The sequence below is a fragment of the Panthera uncia genome, chromosome D2 (assembly GCF_023721935.1).
Source record: "Panthera uncia isolate 11264 chromosome D2, Puncia_PCG_1.0, whole genome shotgun sequence".
Lineage (NCBI taxonomy): Eukaryota > Metazoa > Chordata > Mammalia > Carnivora > Felidae > Panthera > Panthera uncia.
Window position 1 is genome coordinate 38,171,946 of NC_064818.1, and position 21,346 is coordinate 38,193,291.

At 50.5% G+C, this 21,346-nt stretch overlaps 1 protein-coding gene and 2 long non-coding RNA genes across 3 annotated transcripts; all 3 read right to left on the reverse strand.

The window, feature by feature from the left end:
• Positions 1-1,051: 1,051 nt before the first annotated feature.
• LOC125932754 (uncharacterized) lies at positions 1,052-5,193 on the reverse strand. The gene is made up of 2 exons (XR_007460746.1): positions 3,148-5,193; positions 1,052-2,252 (listed from the first exon to the last, which is right to left on the reverse strand). It is a non-coding gene; the product is annotated as an uncharacterized LOC125932754 (long non-coding RNA).
• A 3,183-nt stretch (positions 5,194-8,376) lies between these two features.
• On the reverse strand, positions 8,377-12,182 carry LOC125932753 (uncharacterized). The gene is made up of 2 exons (XR_007460745.1): positions 10,133-12,182; positions 8,377-9,760 (listed from the first exon to the last, which is right to left on the reverse strand). It is a non-coding gene; the product is annotated as an uncharacterized LOC125932753 (long non-coding RNA).
• A 1,973-nt stretch (positions 12,183-14,155) lies between these two features.
• On the reverse strand, positions 14,156-19,525 carry MBL2 (mannose binding lectin 2). Its single transcript, XM_049645278.1, has 5 exons — positions 19,354-19,525; positions 17,435-17,609; positions 16,906-17,022; positions 15,468-15,542; positions 14,156-14,559 (listed from the first exon to the last, which is right to left on the reverse strand). The coding sequence occupies exons 2-5, from the start codon at positions 17,598-17,600 to the stop codon at positions 14,186-14,188; spliced, it is 732 nt and encodes a 243-aa protein (XP_049501235.1). The 5' UTR covers positions 17,601-17,609; positions 19,354-19,525; the 3' UTR covers positions 14,156-14,185.
• Positions 19,526-21,346: the final 1,821 nt, after the last annotated feature.

Sequence of the window (21,346 nt, forward strand, 5' to 3'; positions counted from 1 at the left end):
GAAGAAGGGGCCAGCTGCTTTCCCAGTCGCAAGGGATAAACTTGGGTCCCCAAGACCTCCCCGTTGCAAAATCGGGTGGCTCCCTCTAGGCCCCTCCCCCTCCCTCCTCCTCTCCCTTCCCCCCTCCTCCCTTTCCCCAACTGTCAGCCATGTTTGACCAGCTGACCAACCCCGGACCTTCACTCTTCCTCCTCTGGGCTTCCAGGGCAGCACTCTTGCTTGCCTTGGTCTCACCCAACTAGCTACGTCTTTTCCTCCTCCCTCCTCCCACTTGACCACTTAATGGTGCAGGGCTGGCCTCTGCTCTCCATTCTCTTCAGGCCGGACTCTCACTCCAAGTGGAGCTCGTTCTGTCCAAGGCTTCGAATTCCTTCTCCTGACAGCTCCCCCATGCACATCCCTCTTCCGGACCCCTCCCTGAACTCCAGGCTCCTCTAGCCAAACACAAGCTGGAGCCCCTGGGCTGACAGGCCTCAGTGGCTGCCTCTGGCTTCAAGCCCGGGGCTGGGGAAGCAGCAGTGGGATGGACGCCTGGCAGGGAGCATCTGCCTCCCCTGGCTGCCCAGCCTTATGCCCAGTAGACTGGTCCTCATCCTTGCACGGCCCAGGATCTCAATCTCTCTCTCTCTGTGTCATACGACCACCTCTTGGTTCACAGGAGGGAGTTCCACCCGCACCACCTAGTTCCATCTGAGGTCTCAGGCATGGAGGGTGTCCAGCCATGCTCACATTTATCCCCAACCCTCCTCTTGCCTGGCGGTTGCAGGAATGTCCTTTCCCTGCTTTGCACCAGAGGTAATCCAGTCAGAGCCTCCTCATTTTGCGGACGTGAAAATCAGGACACAGAGTGAGCAGGGACTTACACATGGGCACAGTCAGTAGCAATGCTACAGCTCGGTCATGACAAAGGACACTGACCTCAAAGCTTATACTTTTGGCCTGTACATTTTTAGGTCGAAGCTTAGTTTGATTTTTCTGACACAGTAACGGCAAAAAAAAATTTTTTGTTATTTTCGTTGTTTTAATGTTTGTTTATTGATTTTGAGAGAGAGAGAGAGAGAATGAGAACGGGGGAGGGGCAGAGAGAGGAGAGAGAGAGAGAATCCCAAGCAGCCTCTGCACTGTCAGCAGAGCCCAACTTGGGGCTCCATCCCACAAACCACGAGATCACGACCTGAGCCTGTATCGAGAGTCAGACGCTTAAGCGACTGGGCCACCCAGGTGCCCCTTCTTTTCTTTTCTTTTTTTTTTTTTTAATGAAGTATTTATTTTAATTCCAATTAGTTAACGTGCAGTGTTATATTAGTTTCAGGTATATAGTATAGTAAGTAATTCAACAGTTCCATACATCACCCCGTGCTCATCGTGACAGGTACCGTAAAAACGTGTAAAGAAACTGGAATGACATCTGGGGTGGAGCACAGGCTCCTAGGGGAGGGCAGCAGACGCCCCTCCCTACACAGGAAGCCAACCACTCTCTCCCTTGTTTCTGGGACCATGAGATCTGCCCTGACCGGCCCTTCCTGAATGGATCCCCCAGTCCTCTGCCCACCACCCCCGCAGCCTCATCTGGTAGATAGGACAGGATGCCTAAAAACAAAAGCAGGCGGGTCAGGCTCTCTGCCAAGATCTTTCTCCCCCACTCCTGGCGGCTTCTGCGATACGTCAGTTCCACAGGAAGGCCACACCGGACACACTCACCGAGGGAGCTTAGAAAGGCCTTTTATTAATTATTCTTATTATTACTATGATTGCAAATAAGAACAACTGGATCCAGCTTCAGCGAAGGAGAAGCATTTTTTTCTTGTTGTTTATTTTTTTGAAAAATGTTTATTTTATTTGGGGGGGAGAGTGCAAGCGGGGGAGGGGGACAGAGGATCTGAGGCAGGCTCTGCACTGACAGCAGTGAGCCCGGTGTGGGGCTCGAACTCACACACCATGAGATCATGACCTGAGCCGAAGTCGGATGCTGAACCGACTGAGCCATCCAGGCGCTCCAGAAGTATTTTTTCTAAGAGCAGAGAGCTCTAAATTGGCCCAGGGAGGATGGGGGAGGGGAGTCGGGGGGAGCGCAGGCAACATCGAGCTGTCTCCTTGGCTTCTACCCCTCTCTGCATCCTTGCTTCGTCCTCCTTTACACACCAGCTTCCTCTTCTTCCCAGTCTCTTGACTGCCCAAGCGTGGGGAAACGTGTGTCACACAAATCGCCACACGGAGATTAGAAACTCTTGCTTGATATCAGTTCAAAACTCCTATAAAAATGAGTCTGTCTCAGATGCCCACCTCCAGTCCAATGACCTAATCCCGGAAGGTGGGACCGCACAGGGCAATATGGCCCCCGGGATCCATGCAAGGTCACGGTGGTGTGGGCAGACCTTCTAAAAGTAATCACTACCCATCCCAACACTTAAGCCCAGCCTGTTTCTTGACAAGAGGGAAGGAAAGAAGAGTGCAGAACTATGTGACTCAGTAGGAAGGAGGGAAATCTCCTGTGGTGTTGAAGGCCGGGGATGCTGAGACCCCACACCCTATGGGAGGAGGCTTCAGATCCACTGTGGGGCTGCGGGGGTCTGGTTTGCTCTCCAGCACAGAGAACAAGTACGGAGGTCCAGCTGGGCTCTAAAAGGCAGAGAACTGAGGCAAGTTTTTCAGAAAATTCAAGCCCTAACCCATGCCTGAGCATAGAGGCCTCCCTTGCACCTACATCATGGGCAAAGGTCAACACAGTCAATGGCAAAGGTCAACCATTCTCGGCCTCGTCCCAACCGTAGTAGCCATGGTCCCTGGCTTGGTAGCCTAGGTGCCAAGTAAAGCCAGGGCTGTGTGACTCTTAACGCTCTCATATGTTGTGACCCTCCCAATGCCAGGTCGCATCATGGAAGCAGGCTGGGCCCTTCCATGTGTGGAGAGGGGACAACCATACATTTTCTTAGGGAAGCCCCTGTTCGGTTTGACAGAAGATTCTCAGGTTACCGCCTGGTTCTCAACCCTCCTGTCACCAAACCAGCCCCCATCCCCCAACGGCCAGGCAGTGGGGAGCCCTCTGCTGTTTGCCTTTCCAGGATCCTATCTTTGTTCGGAATCCCCTTGATATAAAACCCTGACAGTGAAGTTGTTTAAGTTCAGGGCATTCTCCATCACTCTTACCTTCTGGATGTCCTCAACCCAAGGTGAATGGTGTGCTGGACTTTTCCAGTTGCCTCTGCCTTCGACACAAGAGCAGAGAAACCAGGTATCTATTAGGAGGAGTAAAATACGAATTTATAGGTCAAATATTTGTCCAGGCACTGGGTACAGAGGTGGAGATGGCTGCTTATGCCCTCAGAGACGCTGCAGCCCTGCACATCCATGACATCAGAGATAAGCTGTAGAATTGTGTCCCAGCAACAGGCCATCGAGATGCTCTATAAGTAGATTAAGAATGAATAGGCCATAATAACACCTGTGAACCGGGGCAATAGGGAGCCGTCTTCTGTGCAGTCCCCAGGCTACTCAGACACTCATCGTTCAGGCAAGTTGTCTGCGATTCTTAGGCCTGTCAATGGCTACTAGCAGGTATTTTGGGGTAGATTTTACTGATTTTCACCAATATTTCGATACAAGAGGCTCTATGAAGGCAGGTCTGTGACATGCGTCACTTCTGGGTAGACACAGATGAGGACCAGTGTCCATTTCCCAAATGGCCTCCCTTCTGCTGCCGCCATGATCACAGAAGCATTGGCGGATGTAAAGTCGTGCAACCCAGCATTCTGGAAGCCTGAGCGAATGCACGGAGAACAACTATCCTTGTTGACCCAAGGGGATCACTTGGATCCACTTGGACTCTGAGTGAGATTTGGGGGTTGTTACTGCAGCGCTCGTCGCCCACCCTTATCCATGACACTTTGAATATTAACCTCCTTGCCCCCCATTTACTTAAGCAGTGTGGTCTCTCTCAGACTGCCTGGCTTGAATGACTCTGAGCCACAGAGGGACTCGTGAGGGCCCTGCCTGAGCAAAATCGTACTTTTCATATATTTTAGTACCTTGACACAATGAACGGAGTAAGTAAATGAAAGAGTTGAGTGAATGAAATCCTTAATTCCTACTTGTAAGTCTGTTTGTAGGGCTGAATAAAGTGTTTTCAGGATGTTTCCAGGCCCTTTGATCTGAGGAAATAGTGCTGTGCCTTCACCACCAGCCTTTCTGCCATTTTATGATTTCCCAGAACATGGCATTTCGGGTGTGAGTGACTGGGCCCAGGCCAGGGCCGGAAGGTCAGGTGGAAACCTCAGGCCAAGCAAAGGTACTCTGTGACCGGAGGGCTGGGTCAACACAAGAAGAGGAGGAAACACCTGAGCTGGGTTTTGAGCAAGCCCGATGCCTGGCCGCCCACATGCCTGACCTCCCGCCCACTCACCCAGAGAGATGTGAGTTTTCCAAAGACGCGATCCCAAGACTTTTGAGGAGCTCATCAAGTGATTCCCAGGCTGTTAGGAAAGTATAAACATTCTAGAACAGTGAGAAAAATTACTTTTAAAAATAATGAGAATGGACCTGGTCATCTTATGTCAAAGGGTGTTGTATAGCTAAGCTAATTTGTATAATACTGACACAGGGATAGACAGAACAATGTAATAACCCACAAAGTCCAAACCCAGGTCCGAGGATGCACATGTATACGAGTATTTCATCTACGCATGATAAAAATAGAAGACCGAAATAGTAGGAAAATAGTGACGCCCAATGAATAATGCTGAGTTAGATGGTTTAACACTTAGATGAAAAATAAAATCAGATTCTTTTAGTTACATATAAAATCAAAACCAGAAAAAAATGCAAGCGATGATTTATATAGTCTTAGAGGGGACAAGAGCTACCTAAGAATGACGTCAGAGGGGCACCTGGGTGGCTCAGTCCGTTGGGCATCCGACTCTTGATTTCGGCTCAGGTCATGATCCCAGGGTCATGGGATTGAGCCCCGTGTTGGGCTCTGTGCTGAGTGTGGAGACTGCTTAAGATTCTGCCTCTCTCCCTTTGCCCCACTCCCCTGTTTATGTGCTCTCTTTCTCTCTAAAATTAAAATTGAGGGGCGCTTGGGTGGCTCAGTCAGTTAAGCGTCCGACTTCAGCTCAGGTCACGATCTCACGGTCCGTGGGTTCGAGCCCCGCGTCGGGCTCTGGGCTGATGGCTCAGAACCTGGAGCCTGCTTCGGATTCTGTGTCTCCCTCTCTCTCTGACCCTCCCCCGTTCATGCTCTGTCTCTCTCTGTCTCAAAAATAAATAAACATTAAAAAAAAATTTTTTTTAATAAAATTAAAATTGAAAAAGAAGAATGATGTCAGAAAAGAAAGCCCAAAACAATAATTTTGATACATCAGACCACACAAAAAATTACATAAAACTTTTCTGCCAAAAAGTCAAACCCAACATACATGAAAATTAAAAATGTTGATTTATTTGCAAAGCGCATAATAGGAAAAACAATAAGAAACTGATGAGTAAGTAGGAAAAAAATGGGATAAGAATGAGAAGCAAAAATCCAGTAAAGAAGGAATACTGATGTCCAATGGTATTGAAATGTCCAATAGTATTAAAATGCACAATCTTAGTAGTAATTAAAACAACTAAATTCAACAACAGTAAGTGCCCAAAAATCTATGAACTAGAATTAAAGCTATATTCAAAGGACAATATACTTCACTTCCATTATTTAAAAAAATTTTTAAAGCACGAACTGAAAATAATTGAACTAAGTGTTCATCTTTTTATTTTTATTTTAAAAAATTTTTTTAATGTTTATTTTTGAGACAGAGAGAGAGACAGGCAGAGTGTGAGCAGGGGAGGGGCAGAGAGAGAAGGGGACACAGAATCTGAAACAGGCTCCAGGCTCCAAGCTGTCAGCACAGAGCCCGATGTGGGGCTCGAACTCAAGAACTGTGAAAGCATGACCTGAGCCAAAGTTGGACGTTTAACCAACTGAGCCACCCAGGCGCCCCGTAAGTGTTCATCTTTTTAATTTTTTTTAAAGTTTATTTATTCTTGAGAGATAGAGAGAGAGAGAGCGCAGGCAAGGGAGGGGGAGAGAGAGGGGGAGACACAGAATCTGAAGCAGGCTCCAGGCTCTGAGCTGACAGCACAGAGCCCGGTGCGGGGCTCGAACTCAGGAACTGCAAGATCATGACCTGTGCCGAAGTCAGATGCTCAACTGAGCCACCCAGGCGCCCCCCAAGGCCATAGGTTCTTATGTGAGCAGGAAGCTGGACGTGTCAGGAGCGCGAGGCAGGGGTGGACGTTTTCCGCACACCGTCTCAGATCCCTTGGTAACAACCGCAGGGCTAAACGGCTTTCAGGGTCTCATCCAGGCCGAGGAGGAGGCAGTTGATTAGTTTTGTCTGCCACCAACATGGGGGAGGAGAGGGGCAGCCTGCGTGCTAATGGTTGCCATTCTTGCCTTAAGAGAACAGCGCTCTGCAGGCCCTGAGGGAGCCCCACATGAAGTCTGCCCCTGAGCCCCATCAGCGAGCCAAGCGAGGGCCCCCCCTGGGACCTCTGCAAGGATCCTGGTGCCTCCATCAGCTGGGCTTCCAGCTTTGGGAGAACAGCATTACCATACAGATTGACAGGCAGCAGGACGTCACTGTCTTCTCTGTCTGAAACCTGCAGGAGGTCCCCCATCGCTGTGTGCTGGGGTGCTCTGCTGGTGCCCAAGGGGCCCCCCAGGCAGTTTCTCAAGCCTCCTGACTTACAGGTCCTCAGCCTGACTTTGTGGGGTCACCACCAAAATCACAAGTAAACCTCCCTGCTGACAGTGGATGGGGGGGGGGGGTAGGCAAATGGGGGAATAAAAAGCCTAGGGCTTGATTCTTTTTTTTTTTTTTTATGAAAGGAATATTTTGTTTATTTTGTTTTTTATTTTTTAATCTGAAATTTATTGCCACATTGGTTTCCATACAACACCCAGTGCTCATCCCAACAGGTGCCCTCCTCAATGCCCATCACCCACTTGCCCCTCTCCCCCACCCCCCATCAACCCTCAGTTCGTTCTCAGTTTTTAAGAGTCTCTTGCGGTTTGCCTCCCTCCCTCTCTGTAACTTTTTCCCCCCTTCCCCTCCCCCATGGTCTTCTGTGAAGTTTCTCAGGATCCACAGATGAGTGAAAACATATGGTATCTGTCTTTCTCTCTATGACTTATTTCACTTAGCATAACACTCTCCAGTTCCATCCACGTGGCTACAAAAGGCCATATTTCATTCTTTCTCATTGCCAAGTAGTATTCCTTTATATATGTAAACCACATCTTCTTTATCCATTTGTCAGTTGATGGACATTTAGGCTCCTTCCATAGTTGGCTATTGTTGAAAGTGCTGCTATAAACATTGGGGTACAAGTGCTCCTATGCATTAGCACTCTTGTATCCCTTGGGTAAATTCCTAGCGGTGCTATTGCTGGGTCATAGGATAGATCTATTTTTAATTTTTTGAGGAACCTCCACAGTTTTCCAGAGCGGCTGCACCAGTTTGCATTCCCACCAACAGTGCAAGAGGGTTCCCGTTTCTCCACATCCTTGCCAGCATCTATAGTCTCCTGATTTGTTCATTTTAGCCACTCTGACTGGCGTGAGGTGGTTTTGATTTGTATTTCCCTGATGCGGAGTGATGTTGAGCATCTTTTCATGTGCCTGTTGGCCATCTGGATGTCTTCTTTGAATGAAGTGTCTATTCATGAATAGAAGTGTCTATTCACATCCTCTGCCCATTTCTTCACTGGATTGTTTGTTTTTCGGGTGTGGAGTTTGGTGAGTTCTTTGTAGATTTTGGATACTAGCCCTTTGTCCAATATGTCATTTGCTTGATTCTGATTGGACTGGAGAGAGATACCCAGAAAGTCCACAGGGAGCCCCGTGAGAACTCCACAAACCCACCCTCCAAAGGGCTAGCAGTACAGTCTCGTCCTTGATGGGATTCTGAAATTGCCCTGGACTCAGAGATCTGAGACGCAGACAAGGAGGAGGGTGGGGGTGGCCCCCGGGTCCTGCCTCGAAGAACTCACAGTTAGGTTTGGAAATGAGACAGACCCACAGACAAGGATTAGAGAATTACACTAGTACTAAGGGCTTGCCGGACACCTGTGGTTACCCAGAGGGAGTATGGCCCTCTGGATCCATCTGGATCTGGCCCTAAAGGGTTAGCGGCATTTAGGAAAGGCATTCAAGGTGGGGGTAGCAACCAGGGCAAAAGGGGAGGGAAGGAAAGGAGGAGCGTCCTGAAGTTGCAGGCAAAAGGCTCATGAGGCCCCTGCTCCCAGAACTTACTACACGATTTCTCCATTTCTCCGGGTTTGCTAGCCCCGTCTTGGGGACAGCCAGCAGAGGGCAGCGTGATGCCACAGCCCCGGGGAGCACAAAGCCGCTAAACTGGGCAAGGGAGGCCGTGCCCACATCCACATTCCAAAATAAGTCTGGCCGCTTCTCTCTTGGGTTCAACTTGGAGCTGAGTCAAGTTCCAGAGAAGGGAGTCTGGCCACACATTTGCAGGGAGGACTGAGATTCAGTCATTCATCTGTTCATTCATTCGTTCATTCAACAGCCACTGAATGTGTACGCGGTTTCCAGCCCTTTCACAGGCCCTGGGACTGCAGGGGTGGATGATACGGTATTGCGACAGTCACAGCGGCGGCAAGAAGAAATGTTTGCGCGGTGCTGACTGCAGGCCAGGGCCGCCCTAAAGTGCCTTTCTTGTATCAGGTCATTTATCCCTCACAACAACCCTGTGAGCTGGATACTATTATTATCCCGGTTTCATCAAGAGGAGGACCAAAGGCACAGCATGTATGTGACTTGCCCAGGGTCACATGGCCACAGAGTGGTAGAGCCAGGGTTTGAATCCAGGCCATCTGGATCCAGAGTCTTCCTAATGGCTTTGTTGCACAGATATAACTTGAGCAAGTACATGGCTGAGGTGAGTTCAGTGACTAGGATTGCTAACAAGAAAATAAAAGGGAGCATTGTAATGGTGACGGGGGTTGAGGCAATCTAAGATTCAGTGGTCAGATAAGGACTTAGGCGGAGAGATAGTGGTGACAAATGATCCAAGACCTGGCAGGGGAGGAGGATCGTATTAGCATGTAGACAATCTCTGCTGAGTCCTAGGGGCCCCAGCGCATAGCTCAGGGCCACTCGTGGACCATTTTTGTCCGGGACCAAGCACGCCTCAACCAGAGCCCTAGGGACCCCCAGAGCCAATGCTCCTCAGTGAGGGGTGTGCAGAGAGAGGCCTGGACGCAGGCTGGGGGGAGCCCCCTAACAGCTGGATGCTGGGTCTTTCAAGGACTGGGTCTGTTGGCTTCTATTTGATATTCACACACTCGCACAGGCACAAAAATACGTATAAATACCCCAAATCCATGTGCACACAATTCCCCATTCAGAGTCTCACCTGCCCAGTGCCTCGCCTTCTCTGAGCTCCCTAGAGCTGTTCCAGGCCCAAACCCACTCCCTAAAGTCACACCCTGGAAAGTAAGACCCTGGAAATGCATAGGGAAGGATTGGGGTCAGAAGTTGCTTTTCACTAGTGGGGCATCGATCACTGAAGGAGATTATTTGGACTCTGACAATATGCAGTTAAGCAGGACGTCTGTCACTTCATGAAGGGCCTGCAAGGAATGGAGAATCCCTGGCTTCCTGGCTCCAGGCCTCCGTGCAAAGTTGAGGTACAGGCAGAAAGCACTGTAGTGATGATACTTCTTGGGCCAGTGAGTTTCATGCAGATCACCTAGGGATCTTGAGAAAATGACAGATGTCTGGAACTTTGATTCACCGGATCCAGAGTGGAGCTGAGATCCCATGATTTTGTCAAGCATTCCAGGCAGTTCCGCTGGTCACTACCCTGAAAAGCTGCACGAAGTGGCACGAACACTCTGTCTTGCAGGACAGGGCACGCTGGACCTTGGGTTGGCGCTGGCCAGCCTAGCCCAAGGCATTGGTTTAGAAAATAAATGGCTACTTGCATCCCACTTCTTTAGAGCACGGCCCCTGTCTTTGGCTGGATAAAGCACTGTTCCACAGTTGGGGACACTGTCTCCTCCCCCACACAGGCTGCTACCGGGGTGGGGAGCACTCCTTCCCAAACTCCTTGCCCGGAGCTCCTCCTACCTTTCCAGCACTTCACCAGCCACTCAGGGTCACAGGACAGCATCGCTTTGCAAAATCCACTTCCCAACATCTCCAGGTCAGGCCCCACAGTGACATTCAATCCTTCCTGGTTAATGAGAAAAAGGAAAAACAAAAAAACAAAAAAAACCCCGATTCCCGGCAGGCTCTAAACCACAGATCAGTTACACAATCATGAGCAAATAACCTTCCAGGTCAGAGGCTGTCTCCATGACATGTGGTCTGACTGACCCCTGGTGCTGGTCGATCTCTGACAGCCACAGAGAAGGGAGGCACGCTGGTCCCAGGAAGGGGATTTGATGAATGTGAAAGCCTGGTCTTCGGCTGGTACCCCAAGTCCCCAGCTTTGGCTTGGGCGTGGCTAAAAGTGAGAACAGCAGAGCGGTAGAACTCTGAAGAAGGACTGTCCTACAGGCCCTTCAATTCCTGGATCTGGAACTCAGGCTGAAGCCTGGGCCTTGAATGTTGTGAACTTTTGTAGTTGTTTTCATTCTGGCCCAGGAAACAAGTCACAGTTACGTTGGTTGTGTCCAGTCTTCCACAGGAGACCATTGACTTACAGATGTAATTTAAATTCAAAGTTCCCGTCCTGAAAGCAAGGTGTATTTGTCCTTCTAACTTACTCAGACTGGCTTTCAATGGACTTGAGAGATGGGTGGTAAGTGTTTAGGCTACAATTCCTTTGGACAAAATTGATTGACAGGTAGCAAAAGCTGAAAACAGTTCTCAGGCCCTACGGCTTTGCGCTCAAAATAGGCCCTGCAGATCTGAACCTCTGTGTAACCATTGATTCATCCACCTTTCCAGAGAAGAAGCCATTACAGACCAATTTACAGATAGGAAGACTGAGGGCCACTCGATGCATTAGTCAGGGAGCTGACCTCAAACCACAAGCTCCCGGTTCCAAATCCTGAACCTCCTACCCACCAAGCGCCTCTCCTTTAACCCTAACAGGGCACACAGAGAGTCAGGCCTCTTTCTTCCCCCAGGCGTGACCCCGGGGTCAGGGCCCCGGCTCCCCAGAGGTGTGAATACCAGCTTCGTTTCCAGGAACACTCTGATGTATGACCTTCAGGTTTGTGCTCCTGGCATGAGTCAGCAAAGGAAGATTGCAGCTTGCAGAAGTCTCCCAGTTCCCTGGTCCAAAAAAACCAGCCTGGGAAACGCGATGGCAGAGAACAGACATCAGAACCGACAACAGGGCTCGAGAGGAATGTGCTGCCTGAAGCCTGTAAGGTCTGTCCCTTGTGTGAGAGAGATCAACGACTGCATGCTCCTTAGTAAAGGAGACTGCCTGTCCTCAGCCCTTGAATGAGAGAGACTGTCTGGCGAGTCACCGCAAATCCATAATTTCCCTCTTGTTCCAGGTCCTGGGAAGCCTGGAGAATTGCGGTTTCTATCTTTGGACCCTCATGAGAATCCTAGATCTTTTTTTTTTTTTTTTTATCAGTGTTTAAACGTTTATATCTTTTTGAGGGAGAGAGGCAGAGAGAGAGGGGAACAGAGGATCCGAGAATCAGGCTCTGTGCTGACAGCAGAGGGCCTGACCAGGGGCTCGAACTGACGGAACCGTGAGATCATGACCTGAGCCAAAGTTGGACGTTCAACCGACTGAGCCACCCAGGTGCCCTGAGAATCCTGTATCTTTAGGTAACTCCTCTGAGCTAACTTGCACAGCACCCCGCTGCCAGCTGATGAGGTACAGGGAGCTGGGGCCTCAGTTCTCGATCAAGGGCAGTAGGGCAGCAAGGGGTTACCTTTAGAGAGGAGCTCTGAAGAGACGACCAGTTTCTAGATCAGGGAAGAACAAGCGAGGAAGAATCCTAAACGGGATGGAAGAATCTGAGCTTGTCCTGTAGATTTTTATTGCCTTTCCCTGAACTAAGGAGGCAATCGGTAGACCCTGGGAAACAATCCATGGGAAGTACATGACTATACCTTCTACCACTTTCCAGCTGGACACCACTGGCCTTTATGCACAGTATAAACAAAGGGTAGACACAATCCCCACCCCCTTACGTAAAATAGAAGGAATTACCTAATGGTTACCTGTCCGTTTTCTCATTTTTGTCTCAGCCATGAGAAAATCCGGGTGTGACTTTCATGCCTGCTGATGGGAATTCTCTTGTTTGGAGTTGTTCTATGCGTATCTTCTTTCCTTCTCAAAAGTTTCTGGTCTTTCTTTTTTCTATTTGCCATACCTGTGGTTCCACATGTGCCTCTAAACTGTAAGCACTTCCCGTTCTTTTGGTAAGCAGTGTGGATTTGCACTGAAAATAGAGACCTGGTCTGCTCTACACCACGAGAATATTCTTCTCGGTGCCCCCAGGTACAGTGTCTGAAGAAGCGCCTTACTAAAAATTCAGTGAAGAGCTAATCCTTAGAGGCAAGGACCCAGGTCCTGCCACCCTCCCCCTGCCAGTGTCAATGAGGCAGTAAGTCCCCTCCCAGCGATCCCCCCCTGCCCTGATGGTCCTGCTCGCCTGGGAGAGAACCCTACCCTCTATTCACTTCTCAGTGTCCAATCCTCTCATCTATTTGGTAATTCTTTGCTGTACCCGTTCAACAAATACTCATCTAACACTTACTAAATATGAGGTGCTCTCTCTTGGCAATTCAGATACAAAGAAAGCTCATTTTTACATAAATATTTCAGTAGGTTAAAGTGGCCCTTGGTCCGTTCGTGAAATATTTTCTGATCTCATTTTGTGAATGGCATACATTGAAGCTGGAATTTGCTTTCCTTCCCCAGTTTGCTGCATGGGCTCCATATAACCTCAGCTCCACCTACCCCGAGGTTGCTGGAAACCAGTCCTGGTCATGAGCAGCGTTGCTGGCCAACAGGGCAACAGAACCCTGCTCGGAGGGAGGTTTTACTTGCTGACTGGGTGCCTCTGCATAATCCGACAGGGTGGCACCCGTGATCTGGATGACACTGCATAGTTTGACAGGGTGTGAAACTCACCTTTGGGGAGTTTTCCTCTTGTCTCCATAAAAATGGATGGTGTGGACCCATGTTAAGGCGAAGATGTCACAGAAGGAAGGGGTTGCTGAACATGAAGGGATTGAGACCTGCCCTGTGGAGAGGGACACAGCCTGCCTGGCCATCGCCTCCTCCGTGATGCTGGCATATGTTACAATCATTGTCAATGTCAAATCATTGTCCTAAAAGTATGCAGGGAGGGAAGGCTTCCCTTTGTCCTCAAGATCACCCTAGTGATGATAGGGAGGCCACGGCCGGTTGGGCAGGGTGAAGGGACTCCTGGTCTAATCCTTGTTACCGATGCGGGACACCGCCGGACATTACACTCTGGTGGAGAAAGATTTCCTGGTGCAACTCACGGACAACTAAAAACAGCACCTGGGGCACCTGGGTGGTTCAGTCGGTTGAGCGTCCGACTTCAGCTCAGGTCATGATTTCGCGGTTCGTGGGTTCGAGCCCCGCATCGGGCTCTGTGCTGACACCTCAGAACCTGGAGCCTGCTTCAGATTCTGTGTCTCCCTCTCTCTCTCTCTCTCTCAAAAATAAATAAACATTAAAAAAAAAAAAAAAAAACAGCACCCACGTCAGACAGGGCTGGCCTAGCCATGGGAAGGCACATAGGGCAGGAGAGCTTGGCAACATGCCATAGTGGCAACATGTGGGGGAGAAGGAGCTGGGTCTCCCGGAAGCTGAGGTCTACTGCTCTGATGCAGAGTGGCCTACACTGGCCGCCCTGGGAGGCTGCGGTGTCCTCACTACAGAAGGAAGGGTGTGATTTGGCCCTTTCCATGGCTGACTCTGACCCGATGCTGTGCTCTTAGGCAGGACAGAGGGTGTCCTTCACTACAGACTGGACCAGAAACCCTCGAGCCCGGCTGTCAACTTCTTGTCACTTCCTCATCCCCATAAGCACATCCCTTTATTTCCCTCCCGTCAATCTGTCCCCCTGAAGGAATGAGTCAACACCGTGGTGTGCGGTGGGGAAATGGGCCATGAATTCTCTTTCGGAGCAGCAGAGAGCTCAGTGGGAAGCCAAGGAGGCGACCTCCTCCTCAGGCTGGGAATTCACAGACGGCCAGGAAGGAGGAAGAGCAGGAAATGTCATTCCAGAGCCCGTCCTGGAGGAGGATCACACAATCCTCCCCGGAGCCGTGGTCGTTAGGCTCATCCCTCTTCCAGTTGCTGTAGGCAAGCCTCCCTCCCGTCACGTACATAAACCGGCCTTCAGTCACTTCGTCCGTGATGCCCAGGAAGGCAGGGCTGCCGGCCATATCCTGGATGGCTTTATTCTCCTCAGCGTTCTTCGGCGTGGCCACGGTGGCCTGGAGCTCGGCGCACTGGGCCTTCACTTTGGAAAAAGGCATTCTTTCACCGTTGGTCACGTAGAACTTCTTCCCAGGTGTTTTGCCCAAGGAGAAGGCTTGCACTGAAATCACAATGGAAGGGATAGGTTGACTGGGCTTGGAGCTCGGCCCAGGAAACTAGGCGAAAAGCCCTTCCCTGGGAACTCAGGACTCCGAGAAATAGCCCCGTGTTCAACCATGGGGTCAGATCCTAGTAAGGGAGCACTCCTCAGCTGCAGAGCAAGCCCCCGGCAGAAAGCTTGCACTCTCCTGGGACATCCCGCCCTCGAGAGGAACGTCTGTATAAACCGTCCCAGTACAGGGGACTTAGGGAAGGGTGCTTGGGCCACCCTGCCAGGCTCGGGCACCAGACGTGGATGGACTGCCATCTGAGACCAGGGATTGCTGGACAAAGAGCCAGGATTCTGGAGGCGCAGACCTTCACGTGCAATCCTTCCTCTGTTACTTCCTAGCTGTGTGACAGCGAGTGAATTACCTACACTTCCCGGACCTATTGTTCCTCACCTGTAAACAGAATGGGTATAATATGCACAAATAGGGCCACTGGGAGGATTGAATGAAACCATATTACGAGATAATGCTAACCTAGCACAGGCCGTGGTGTGTGATAAGTGTTCATAAATGTTAGCTTTCGGGCGCCTGGGTGGCTCAGTCAGTTAATTGTCCAACTTCAGCTCAGGTCATGATGTCATGGTTTGTGGGTTCGAGCCCCGTATCAGGCTCTGGGATGCCAGCTCGGAGCCTGGAGCCTGCTTCGGATTCTGTGTCTCCCTCTCTCTCTCTGCCCCTCCCCTGCTCAAGCTCTGTCTTTTTCTCTCTCTCTCTCTGTCTCTCTCTCAAATATAAATAAAAACATTAAAAAAAATTTTTTTTTTAAATGGTAGCTCTCGTCTACCCTCCCCGAAACCTAGGGCATTCTGAAGAAAAAGGTGACAGCCAAGAACACACTGGGGGCAGAAAACAAGCTTACACTTTTTGACATGGTACAGTTCCGATTTCAGTCTCCTCATCTCTGCCTCCAGGTTGGCCAGCTTAGTCTCCACAACTACAAAGCAATAGGGAGAAGGGTATTTATTGGGAAGAGGAACCCTAAATTGGAGAGGAGAGTATTTTGCCAAAGCGGAGTGGGGGAGGAGAAAGCTTTACTGAAGAGTATGCTTATTCTAAAAAATAAGAAAACAAAAAGAAGCAAAAAACCCCTGCATTCCTGCCTTCTGAGATATACTTAGTAGCTCTTGTAAACTGTGACTCAGAACTAACAATAGTAATAATAATAATAGCGATAATAATAATAATCAAAACTTGTAGGGGCGCCTGGGTGGCTCAGTTGGTTAAGCGATCTGACTTTGGCCCAGGTCATGATCTCATGGTTCGTGGGTTCGAGCCCCGTGTTGGGCTCTGTGCTGCCAGCTCGGAGCCTGGAGCTTGCTTCAGATTTTGTATCTCCCTCACTCTCTGCCCCTCCGCCACTTATACTCTGTCTCTCAAAAATAAATAGACATTTAAAAAACCTTGTAAATTATTATGGCTCTGGATCCTGTTGTTCACATATTGCTTAAAATGTTGCAATATTATCGTTATTTACAAGAAAAAGCCCAACTCATTATTCTCCTTGTTGATAACTTTTTATTAATCATTCTCTTTCATTTCTTATTCTAGGCAAACTTCTTTTTTTTTAATTTTTTTAAATGTTTATTTCTGAGAGAGAGAGAGAGAGAGAAAGAGAAAGACAGAGCATGAGTGGCGGGGGTGGGGGGGGGGGCAGAGACAGAGGGAGACACAGAATCCGAAGCAGGTTCCAGGCAGGCTCTGAGCTGTTAGCATAGAGCCCCATGCGGGGCCCGAACCCACAAACCGTGAGATCGTGACCCGAGCCAAAGTCCTACACTTAACCGACTGAGCTACCCAGGTGCCCCTAGGAAAACCTCTTAATACTTTTATAATTTTGATGGGCCAGCTGGCAGATATTAACAAGAGGTCATCATTTTACTTTTGTTGTCACCGAATTTACTTCATTTTACCCTGAACGGGGGTTGCCACGACATTCCCCGGGATTCAGGGGTCCTAGGATACCCACCGCTTCCACGCCACGCTTTTGACGATAGTCATAAACCCCACTCTCGAGAGGACATCGTTCCTGCCTCTCAGCCTGGAGGCACTTGCAGACTACATCCGCTGAGGAAGAGGCAGGCCCGTGTCCCACAGAGGCCTGGAGTTGGGGGGGGTGACCCGGCAAGATTGGAAGGCTGCACTCAGGCAGCACGTTCACAGAAACGCGTGTGCTGGATGGGCAGGAGTCGAGCGTCTTCCAATGGGGCAGCAGGAAAAGGGCCACCTCCCACCTGGCCCAGGAGTCCCCAGGGTCCCGGGTTCCCTAGGCCCACACTGTGCTGGGGTGAGCTCCTTACCTGAATTGTCTCCACGGTCTCCTTTGGTGCCCTTTATTCCTGGAGCCCCAGGAGGCCCTGTGTTTCCTGGAGGCCCCATTTTCCCTGGAGGGCCCTGCAAGCCTCTGAGCCCCTGCCCTGTTGTAAGAGGAAAGAAAAGTGATCCAGGGCTGTGGCTCATTCCCTTTTTCCAGAAGTTCAGTTCGATTTACAATGACCCCAGAAAACCTCCAGTGAACCAGTGGTGACCCAAGAAAAAAGATCTTCCTGCATTCCAGGGGACAGCCTGTCCTCCGGGCCAGCTCCCTGAACAGGCAGGACACCTGCTGTCTGCAAATAACCATGCATCACGGATTCTGGGGTGGAAACGTGGAATCCTAGAGAACCAGAGAACCATCTTTGCTTTGGAGAGAATGACCTTTCACAGGAATGATTCTGAGTGAGTCACTACCCAGCACGATGACAGGTGAGCCTTGTCCTGTCTCCGCTGGGTCCCTTACAGGGAACAGTCTGGTGTTGGGGGTAAATATTTAAGCAGCCTGTCCTGTACCTGGTTCCCCCTTTTCTCCCTTGGGTCCATCTCGTCCATCTCTGCCTGGGATGCCACAGGTGATCGCTGAGCAGGTCTTCAGGGCATCCTCGGAGATTTTTATTTCTGAGCTGGATGCTGTCAGCATGCACAGAAGGAGGACAGGAAGTGATGAAGAGAGGAACATGGTCCTCACCTTAGAGTGGAGAAAGTCAAGGAAAATAATTCTGTCTCATCTTGTTCAGTCAACCTTTGCTATCACCTCTGGTGCGCTGGACCCTGTGTTGGGGGCAGCAGACCCAGAGGGGACTATTATAGCCCTCGGCTCTGAGTTACTCTCACACCACAGGGGAAACACACAAGTAAAAAGTCGTAGAGGTGTTAAAACAAAGGTAATGTAACAGAGTCATATACACAAGAGTAACACAACAGGGGCCCATTCTCCCTGCGGCTCCAGTGCCCCTGTGGGTTCAAGCCTGGGTAGGTTAGGCCACCCTGTGCATGAGGGCCCATGGGATCTGGAAATCACAAATTAGCCCCGCTCCCAGTGGCCTGGCAAAGGCAGAGAGCTGATCGCCTGTGTGAGCTTTGACTCTCTTTCTTGACTCCCTTGAGGAGCCTTGAGGACCAAGGGAACCTCAGTTTCCCTCTTCTTCCCCTTCCCATGGGCCCTAAAGGTAGACAAACTCTAGCAGATGACATGAGGCAGGACCCGGTTTATGACATCCGTTCTCTCATTTCATGTAAAAAGTCCGTCTTTCACTCCAGGCCCCATCCACCCTCAGGATCGTATACAGCTGTTTCCCCCACAGCTTGTCAATCATCTTGTAGCAAGTGTCTCTTTTGTGACAGGCACTTGGTGGGGGCTCAGGACCCAGAGTGCCCTGAGGCAGGGTTCTGACCCTCAGAACAGAACCTCTTTCGGTCCTCGATCCTGGCCAGATGAGACGGATTTTCTCCTTCCTTTGGCTTGAGGTTTTCCACTGAGAGGTCACGTTTGCCAGCCAGAACCCAGGCTCCTAAAATTTCTGTTCACGCTGGAGCTGGCATGCTGTCTGCTCTGTTCCTTCTCCTGGCAGGGTCCTCTGCATGCTGCCCAGACGCCTCCCCAGCTCTGTGCCCTGATCCCACCTCCAGATTCTCATCCAGCTTTTGCTCAAGCTGGCCCCCTTTCCAGGAAACCTTGGCAGCCTCTGGGCTGCCCATGGGCCTCTTGAGGTTCTAATCCCAGTGTCCCCGGGCCTTGCTCCCTAACTCCTGAATCTGCCCTTGCCTTCCCTGGCCTGTCAGCCGCCTTAACCCTTCCCTTCCTCCAGGACTCAGTGAGAGGTAATAAGTTGGAGGAGAACTTTCTTTTTTTTCTTTTTAAAATTTTTTGATGTTTTTATTTATTTTTGAGACAGAGAGAAACAGAGCATGAGCAGGGGAGGGGCAGAAGAGAGAGGGAGACACAGAACCCAAAGCAGGCTGCAGGCTCTGAGCCATCAGCACAGAGCCTGACACGGGTCTCGAACTCACGGAGGGTGAGATCATGACCTGAGCTGAAGTTGGATGCTTAACCGACTGAGCCACCCAGGCGCCCCTGGAGGAGAACTTTCTTGATCACATTCTTCTCCTCCTTTCCGCTTTCTATCTTTTTTCTTTTCTTTTTTTTTTTTAACTTCCCCTAATTACGCTGGAGGCCAAAGTCAAGGCTTAAACATGCTGCTGGCGGACACACCCACTTCCATTCTTCAGTTTGGCTGGAAAGACCACCCTTTAGTTCACAGAAGGTCAAGTGGACCCTGGAAGGATTCAAATGCCCCAGGTCAGCTGGAGATAGAGGCCCCGAGTGGACCTGAACCCCCCACCAAAGTCCCTGCCCGGACCTCACACGATCAAGTCGAGTGGCCAGACCCCTGGCCCGGGGCCTTTACCTCTGTCCTCCAGGAATGACTTACTAGGGCCTCCTCAAAGCACTGAGGCTATGGCAGGGAAGCAGGTCCTCCAGCCCAGGAACGTCAGGCCCAATTAACCTGGTGACCAGGGACAGTGCCGGACTGGCCTTCAACCCCAGATTAATAAACAACTGTCCTTAGAGCCGCTGTGCACTGGGCAGCTCTCCAGGGCTGCTGGTGGGGTCGGAGGCTCAGCACTGGACAGCTCACTACTTTAATACCCTAAAGTCCTCCCTCCGTTGCCCCCTCCCATGCTCCCACCCCAACAGCTCCACCCCCTGACTCTCCAGACTCACAGTCTAGCCGCTAGTTTCCTCCAGATATTCATTTCTAGAAGAGACACCGTTAGACGCTCTACCAAGCATGTGACCTCACGCGTATGCACACGCACGTACACACACACCTACATGAACAGGCACACACCTCTGTGTCAGCTGTTCTGACTAGTTCACCCTTCCATTTGTGTTAGGTTTACTGTGGGGGGGGGGGTGGTTAACCACTGAGTCCCCTCATGCCTCCCTTTAAATGTCATCTTTGGGGGCGCCTGGGTGGCTCAGTCGGTTAAGGGTCCAGCTTCGGCTCAGGTCATGATCTCACGGTTTGTGAGTTCGAGCCCCACGTTGGGCTCTGTGCTGACAGCCCAGAGCCTGGATTCTGCTTCAGATTCTGTGTCTCCCTCTCTCTCTGCCCTTCCCCCTGTTCACACTCTCTCTCAAGTCTGAATAAACGTTAAAAAAAATTTAAGAAAAAAAATGTCATCTTTGGATGAGGCACCCATGTCACAGAGGGAGCCACAGGGGAGGAAGTATTTGTAAATCACTCAAGTTCAAAGTTGAGTGCGGGCACTTGCACTGCTGTTCCAGCCTAGGACACTTCCCTCTACCTCTGCATGACTGTTTGTTGTCATTCACATTTCAGATTAAATATTATCTCTGGAGCAAGGGCTTTCCTTTACCATTTAATTTTAAGTGGCCACTCTATCGTGTCTTCCTGGTTTAATTCTCTGCCTATAATTTCTCTCCCCGTAAAACTGTCCTGTTTACTTAATTGTATACTCCTTGACCACCGCACTCCTTTAGAACAAGAACTTCTCCAGAACGGGGGTGTGGTTCTCAGCTGTTGTGGCCCCACCCAGAAGGGTGCCTGGAAGCAGAGAGTGCTGGATAAACAATTACAGATGAACGAGTCCTTCCGCATCACCTCCTCAAAGCAGCCTGCCCGACTGCTCTCCAGCCATGGCTCACGTCGGTGCCCACTTTCCCAGATACCTTCCTGGCTTGTCTCCCAGGGCACATCCCAGGGCGCATCCCAGGGCTGGGCACACAGGAAGAGTCCCCTGAGAGAGTCGCCTGGGAGGAGCAGAGACCCCGAGCAGGAGCAGGCACCAGACCAATCCACGGTTCCTCCGTGCCTGGGTTTCCGGTAGCGTCTTATCTCCCGAGCCTGATCAAGTGGCCTTTTTCAAGTCCCTGACCTGACCTTTGATTCCCGCCCTCCCCGCAAACTTACACTCACTCTTTGAAACACTTAGCCTTACCAAACAGCTCGAGAGGTTTGCTTTTTCCCTGGTGAGGAGTCGGGGCGGGGCCACTTCCTCTTGACTCTGCCTTGTGATTGCTGTTCTGGCGTCTCAAGGGTCTTCAGCTCTGTGTACTCAAGGTCACTATGCGCTGTGGCTCCCAGATTCCTGGGGCCCATCGTACAGAAGACCCCTCTCAGGGCTGTGTTTCCTGGTGCCATTGACACAACTTTGAAGGGCCCCGAGCTCAGAGGACAAACACTTTTCAACCCATGCAGCAAATGGGCAGACCTCCCAGAAAGGTGGGAATTTAAAACCGAGAGAATTACATAAAACCAGAACCCTACATGCTCCAGACTAGAGGAAAGGTGGCTTGGGAAGTAGGGGAGAGAACACGACTGGAGGAGGGAGGGATGAGCAGAGGGACAATAAGAAAGCCTTAACTCCGGTGGGGAAGGTCTTCCCTTGAAGATGCAT

Bases quoted from the DNA above. Each gene is read 5' to 3' on its own strand.
- MBL2 (XM_049645278.1), bottom strand. From the start codon at position 17,600: ATGTTCCTCTCTTCATCACTTCCTGTCCTCCTTCTGTGCATGCTGACA. The intron at 15,543-16,905 runs GTAAGGAGCTCA...ATTGCTTTGTAG, and splicing joins AGACCGTGGAGACAATTCAG to TTGTGGAGACTAAGCTGGCC. The intron at 14,560-15,467 runs GTAAGCTTGTTT...TTGTGATTTCAG, and splicing joins ACTGTACCATGTCAAAAAGT to TGCAAGCCTTCTCCTTGGGC.